This window comes from Saccostrea echinata, unplaced genomic scaffold (genome assembly GCF_033153115.1).
Source record: "Saccostrea echinata isolate AGI-Se365-2 ecotype Australia unplaced genomic scaffold, CSIRO_AGI_Sech_v1 ptg000054l, whole genome shotgun sequence".
NCBI lineage: Eukaryota > Metazoa > Mollusca > Bivalvia > Ostreida > Ostreidae > Saccostrea > Saccostrea echinata.
The window spans coordinates 53672330-53680263 of record NW_026889803.1 but is presented as its reverse complement, the minus strand read 5'-3'; the positions used below and the strand labels follow the sequence as shown (position 1 = coordinate 53680263).

Here is a 7934-nt window from a genome sequence, read left to right as displayed (position 1 = left end):
CGTTATATGAATATGATAATACGATTTTTATCAATAAATTTTTTCTTTAATAAATAAAGTTAATTTTTATCAGTAAAATTAATTAAGATAATCTTTTTTCTCTCTTTCTTTCTCTCCCCCTTCTCTCTCCCCTTTCTGACGAATCTTGAACAACACGAGTTTCCATACAAAGTGAAATGACAACATAAAAATTTCACTGCGCAAAATTCTACTTACACAAACACTGCTTTTATATGAACATGGCTTTTAAATAAAAAATAAGGATAGGAAAAATCGGTTTCAAGAACTCCTGCACAACAATATTAAATATAAATTTGCTCCAAACTTTCAAAATATGTGTCACCTGATTATGTAAACATTAGTCATTCAGTGAAAATTGTCCCAGTTTTGTCCCATCCCATCTGAGTAAATAAGATATAGTATAGTTATAATAGGATATTTCATCAAATTTTTGACATATTATATAATAAAAACATTAAGAAATCTACTTACGCTTTTGTTGTGTTTTCATTTCTACCAGAGCACATTCGTGTCAAATAAAAAAAATTCGTGTCAACTAAAAACAATTCAATAAAAAAAAAAACAAAAAAACAACAACTAGCTTTTAATTTCCAGTTTGATAAATTAAATGTCGTGGTTTCATGATTGTGGCGAACGTTCCATTGATTTAAATCCAGTTAGACCGTTATTAGCTTGTACATGAGAAGAAGAAAACATTTGCTGTGACCTTCAACTCGAAATTAAGATATATCGACGAGGTATTATCAATTATCATATGTCGATTCGATATATCCCCGTGAACTTGAAATAAAAGATACCACAGAGTCTGACACATCTGTTTCATATTTGGATATTTTACTAGAAAAAGACGTTAATGGAAACCTAACAACAAAACTTTATGATAAACGTGATGACTTCAACTTTTCTATCGTCAACTTCCCTTATATACTTATGTAGCAATATACTCTTATCACCTGCATATGGGGTTTCTGTCTCCCAGTTGATTCGATATGCAAGAGCATGCTCTACGTAGTAACAGTTTATAAAACGAGGAAAACAATTGACAAACAAGTTGGTGAAACAGTTTTGTTTAAAGTCATTATTTCGCAATTGACCTTGTCAGCAAATACAAAATATCATTAAGTTGAATGCTGACTGTCGGTTTTCATACTAATTGTTAACCCATTATTTACAAATTGTATTGTCTACGGATTTTTCCGTTTTCCCGATCATAACAAGAAGCACACGGCGGGCGTGACCGGTCGACAGGGATGCTTACTCCTCCATGGGAACTGATCCCACGGTATTCCCACCCCTGATGTTTTTAGAGGTCCGTATTTGATTTGCTCCTGATTTGTAGTTTTTCTATAGACTTCGAGCTTGATTAATGTTCCATATCCAAAAAATCCTCGTACATGTAATGACATTCTTCCTGCTTCTTTTTGGCGTTCATTGTATATTTGCGATCTTTGAGAGACTGTTTTTGGTAGAACGTAAACTTTAAATAAACCATGGAAACTGTGGAGATTTTTGGAAGATTTTTAGAGATCATTGAGATGCTGGACAACCACAGAAAGATCAATCAGAGATCTTAGGAATTTTGTAAGGTCCAACCATCTCTCAACGGTCACCAACTCTTTGTAAAGGGGTTTTAGTGATCGCAACGCTCGCGGAATATCATTACATGTACAAATGTGAAACATCCTAGAGGGGCTTATTTCCCCTGCTAATATTTTCACCATCTACAAGAAGTTTACGTCTTAAGACAATAAAATGAGAACAGACTTAAGTCAAAAATTAAGTCAAAGTATTATTAAAAAAAATGTAAAAATTAATAAAAAAAAATCATCTCTTTGTATTTGTTTATTAAACAAACTTGAAAGTTTTTAAATGGATTCATAAGTTAAAATGTTAGATATTTCCTCTGACAAAAAAGTTTCAAAGCATTAATTTTTAAAGTAAAGATGATTAATTATCGACGAAAATAAACTCATTTAACCACGAGACTTTGCTACATTCAACCATACACCTTCATTCATTTTAATGCCTTGTCCTGTGATTGAGTCAGAATCCAAATATCGTATATACAGGATTATAAACATGGCTGAAAGAATATTCTGATTTTTAAAAAATTTTACTTAGTCAAAAAAGAAGGTAGATTCGTTATTTTCATATTTTAACTAATTATAAAACCAATAGATTTATAACACATGCACAATATCGGGATCAATGTCTTTATATTCTAAAAAAAGTATTTGAAATCAAATTTTGGTAAAATACAAGAAAACAAAACACAAAAACTATTTGTTTTGTTTTTACAATAGCAAGTGTTGTCCGATTTAGGAAATTATACAACTTTTATCTTGATTTTTATGATGATGGCAGTGAGTCGTGTGAGTAGAAGGAGGAGGACTCTGCTTGGGCTTTTTGTAGTCCGAAGCAGCCCTTTTATCTCTGATGAATGGTTCTCCATCCTTCATCCGACAGATGAATTGGTGCTTCTTTGTTCCACTGGCTATTTTGTACATGTTGTCTTCCTCATCGTAAATGGTAATAGAGGCATTCCTCCAAAACCTTTCCGACTCCGTTTGTAGGTAATCAATACAAGCCTGAAAAAGACGCCGGAGATCTGGTTTTTCATCCACTCCTTCATGTCCGACGTGTCGTATGATCATTTTCCCAAGGTTTCGTTTGTTGATTTCTTCCACTTCGAGTACTTCGTCTTGGTACTGTAGGCAAAGAATGAGATGTGTATAAAACGAGAAATGATGTGGTACTTTCAAAAGTATTCAATTACCGGTAGTAATGTCAAATACAAACACAAATTGTATCTGATAAGAATCGATTAACTATGGAATGCTTAAAATCTGAAATCGAGAACGTTATTTGTAAGGATCAAGTAGTGTCTTGTCAGCTAATGTAAAATCTTGCTTAATATTGTTAGATTAGGATCGTCATACATTCATTAAATATAAAAACATTTACCCTCTCATCATTTTTCCATTTCTGAATTATATTTTACGCCTTGAAAATATCATACAATTTATATCTAAAAAATGTAACATTTATATCCAAATAAATATTTGGCTCCAGTCTTTGGCCCCCTTTTTTTTTTAATTGATCACAAACAATTGAACAAAAAATCTTGCATGAAGACGTAAATTTAATCATTTATTGCTAGTTATAAAATACATATGTAATAACTATGAATCTCTTCATTGGAACACCTAAACACGTAAAAGTTTTCATTTTTGTGTACATGTATATTCACATTATTTAAATGTTATGGTTCCTATAGATTGGTGTACTTTTCAACGGAAAACAGTTACTTGTCATATAATTTCCTCCTCTCAAACAAAGATACTGCAATTTTTGAATAACCAAAATAACAAAATAATTCAAATTCTCTATTATTTTATTTATTTATTTATTTTTTCATTATTTTATGACCATTAATTACTGTTAACCGACTTACGCTAAATGTTCCTCGATGTTTTCTCATATTATCCAAAATTCTATTCAACGTGCTGTCATCCAGACTGTGCTAAAATTGGAATGAATACAAAATAGAATATTAAATATAAGCAGTATATTAATAAAAATTATAAATTTTATCCTGAATTGCCTCTAATAGCATGAACAAAACGTTTTTATCTTTATTCAATGGTACATAACTGTTCGGAATTAAACAATATTTATTTAAACAAGTCAGAAAGAGTAAACGTTTTCCTCAGAAGTTAAACACATTTAAAAGAATCGGGATCTTGTAATCCTGTAAATACAATTACTAATTAATGTCCTGAACAGACCAGGAAAACCAAATCCCTCCACTTTCAATTTAGCCTGTAGAAATATTTTCAGTTGGGGGTGGGGGACAACATGCAGAAATTCATTGACAAGCAAAACATAACAAGCATTCTGAGAGTATTGCATGAGCAATACTAGTCCCCTAACGGCGAGTGTAATCTGGTTCTGTTCCCGTTAAGAATTGAAAATGCCATAATTCCGTCAAAAATTAATGAAGCGGGACAAAATGCAAACTTGATCTATAACTAATCAAGGTAAAGCCACATACCAAAAATCAGCTCAATATCTACAAGCGTTTAGAAGAAAATTGCGGAAAACCCGTAAAAATTGAAAAGGCCGTAATTCCGTCAAAAATCAATGAAGCGGAACGAAATGCAAACTTGATCTGTAACTCATCAAGATACACTCACATACCAAAAATCAGCTCAATATCTGCAAGCGTTTAGGAAAAAAGTGCGGAAAACCAAGTGGGACAGACTGACTGACAGACAGACAGAGGGACAGACAGACAGACGGACAGACAGACGGACGGACAGACTCAGAGGAAACCTATAGTCCCCTCCGGTTTCACCGGTAGGGGACTAAAAACAAAACAAAACAAAAAACTTGGTTCTAACAGGCCAGAATTGTCGTGTGTTTGAGGAATGTTAGTAAAAAAAGAAACCAATGAAAACTCTCTTAATAAAATGGCGTCGCCCGCGTGGCGCAGTGGTTAGAGCGTTCGCTCTAGAGTCGCGGAGTAAGGAGTTGATCCTTACGTTGCGGGTTCAAATCCCACTGTGCAACGTGGAGACCGGTCCTTCGGATGAGACCGTATAAACCGAGGTCCCGTGTCGCAGTAGGTGCTGGCACGAAAAAGATCCCTCACTGCTCAATGGCCTGAGTGCCGAGTATAGGTCAAAATTGGTAGCTCTCCACCGGCAAGTGGTGGCGTCTCCATATGAGTGAAAAATTCTCGAGAGGGACGTTAAAAAAATAAACAAACAAACAAACTTAGTAAAATGGCCCGATGGTCATGACCATTTTTAGACTATTCCCTAACAGAAAAATAAACTATTATAGTTTACTATAGTGAACTATAGTATTAAAGTTTTCACTATGGTAAATCAAAGTTTTTACTATAGTCAAGTAAGTATATTTACTCTGAATTTCAGATCTTTACATTTATAATCAATTTTCTTATATTAAAAAGATAAAGGTTCTAAATCTTCAAAAAACTTCAAGTAAAGTTTCATAGTAAATCAAAGTATCAAATCATTTAAAATAGTTAACTAGATATTATGGGTGGAACATTTTTTTTTCTTTACTAAGTAATAGTTTATAGGTAAAGAAATCATATTACATATTTTATGTGCATCTGTCGGGTAATTTGTTGACTACCCAGCCTCTTAAATAAAAAAAAAATGTCTGGTATGAAAATATGAAACTTTCAAGGATGATAGCTTAAGACTTTTCTTCCAAATCTCTCTCTCTCTGGCAGCATTGAATACTATTATTTCAATCTCTAAAGATTACTGGTTCTTAAATAAATACATACTTGGATAATTCCTTGCATGGTACTTGTAGTCACAGACAGAAATTCAACGAAGTCAATCCTCTCTTGATCCTAAGGCAAATAAAGTTTTTAACTGAACATATGATATATATATATATATATATATATATATATATATATATATATATATATATATATATATATATATATATATATATATATATATATATATATATATATATATATATATATATATATATATATATATATATATATATATATATATATATATATATATATATATATATATATATATATATTTGAAGATAACGAACAGTATTAGACTCAAAAATCCATCAAACAATACAAAATAGGAGCAGAGCAAACACGGACCTCCAAGCATCAGAGGTGGGGTCAGGTGCCATGGAGGAGTGAGCATCCCCTGCCGACCGGTCACACCCGCCGTGTGCTCCTGGTCATGATTGGAAAATAACGGAAAAATCCGTCGACAATTCAGTGTGTAAATAATGGCCTAACAATTTGTATGAAAAACGTCAGTCAGCATTTGACTCAATGATAAATTGTATTTGCTGACAAGGTCATTGTATCGACTGTAGAACTTACGAAATGATGACTTTAAACGAGACAGCTGATATTCTTGTTTCATCAACTTGTTTGTCAATAATTTACCTCGTTTTAGAAATTGTACATACGTAAAGCATGCTCTTGCGTATCGAATCAACTGAGAGATATATACCCCGTATGCAGGTGATGAAGGTATATTGCTGCATAAGTAAGGGAAGTTGACGATTGAAAAGTTAAAGTCATCATGTTTATCATAAAGCTTGGTTGTTAGATTACCATTAACGTCTTTTACAAGTAAAGTATCCAAATATGAAACAGATGTGTAAGACTCTGTGGTATCTTTTATCTCAAGCTCACAAGGATATATCGTATCGACATAAGAATGGAAATAGCCATTGTTAATTGACAATACGTCGTCGATATATCTAAATGTCGAGTTGAAGGCCAAGGCAAGTGTTTTTTCCTCTTTTCACAGACTTTGGACAAATTCTGCTTGATATGAATACAAAAAAAGGTTTGCTAATAACGGGGCTCAATTGGTACCCATGGGAATTCCAATAGATTGTTGGAAGACCTGGTCTCCAAAAACCACATAGATATTGTCAATCAGAAACTCAAGCATCTTTTTAATGTCAACTTCAGAGTACTTGTGTGTACAATCGGAATTTTTTTGAACAAAATAATAATTGCAAATGACCAATGACAAGGTAAGTAAATTTACGAGTTCCGTTTTTATTGAAAAAGCAGCTGTATATATATATATATATATATATATATATATATATATATATATATATATATATATATATATATATATATATATATATATATATATATATATATATATATATATATATATATATATATATATATATAAAGAGAGAGAGAGAGAGAGAGAGAGGTTACAAACCTTCATTTTCATATTGAGCACAATTTTCTCGTCCACCTGAATAAATGAAGTAAAATAGAATCCATTAAGTAAGTAGGATAATTATTTTCAAACTTTGATATTTTTTTTAACAATTCAGATGTCATATCGATATTAACGAGCAATTTTTACTTATCAAGTAAAATTGCAATGTATATTTAAAATTATTTTATATTTTATACCTATAACGAACATATATTTGAAATACTAAGTATTTGATAAGCATATTGATAAATGTTCATATGATTAAAATATTTTGAAAAGACATTAAACTTTTCAATCATAAATACAAATTGCAATTTTACTCTCGTTATTAATGCTTTTACATTTTTTTTCCTATTTTTTTTTTTTAAGTAGAATTTTTCCTAAAAAAAATGAGCGAGGAATGTGATATTCATTAAAAACAGAAACCAGAAATATTCTTTATCGACATACATATGGTATTCATTAATTAACCTAATATCATTGCGAGAGTAAAACAAAGAGAGAAAAAGTTACAAAGAAAAAAATAAAAGGAAACCTGTTTAGTTCGGAACAGTGATATCTTTTGGTGAAGACTTCTGAGACGAGACTCTTTTACTTCCTAGGAATATAAGAAAAGATTTGAAAAATAAAATCAGAATGAAATCCAATGTGTATAAATGAAACCTTTCTGGCATTGTCTTGAATGAAGCATTTCAGGGCCATCAAAAAAAAAAAAAAAAGAAATTAATTTTGATTAAATACAATCTCAGAAAAATAAAAGAATATGTCATATTTTAACTGAATATCAAAACAAATAAACACAATCAAATGTAAAGATAATTTACCTTCAGCCTATCAAGAAATATTTTCGATTTCTCCACCATATCTGGCTGAAAAAGAGGAAGCTTTAGTCATTAAAGTATTTATTTTGAAGGATAAGACGGTTTATGTTTTGTTAAATGAATAATAAATATATTTCATAATAATAATAACGACAATAATGATGATGATGATGATAATAATAATAATAGTAATAATAACTATAAAATACATTGCAATTGAAAAGAAAATTTGCCGAGAGATTTTTTCATAGATCTTCCTTACGTAAATATGAAGTGAAAGTTAGTATGCAGAAATTTTTACTCTTACCTCAAG

General features: G+C 31.1%; 1 protein-coding gene and 1 long non-coding RNA gene across 2 annotated transcripts; both read right to left on the bottom strand.

Moving 5' to 3' along the window:
• Positions 1-2339: 2339 nt before the first annotated feature.
• Positions 2340-3637, bottom strand: LOC133205017 (uncharacterized). The gene is made up of 3 exons (XM_061340759.1): positions 3626-3637; positions 3476-3544; positions 2340-2729 (listed from the first exon to the last, which is right to left on the bottom strand). Exons 1-3 carry the CDS (start codon positions 3635-3637, stop codon positions 2340-2342), a joined length of 471 nt encoding a protein of 156 aa, XP_061196743.1.
• A 1707-nt stretch (positions 3638-5344) lies between these two features.
• On the bottom strand, positions 5345-7400 carry LOC133171880 (uncharacterized). Its single transcript, XR_009718887.1, has 3 exons — positions 7336-7400; positions 6798-6833; positions 5345-5413 (listed from the first exon to the last, which is right to left on the bottom strand). It is a non-coding gene; the product is annotated as an uncharacterized LOC133171880 (long non-coding RNA).
• Positions 7401-7934: the final 534 nt, after the last annotated feature.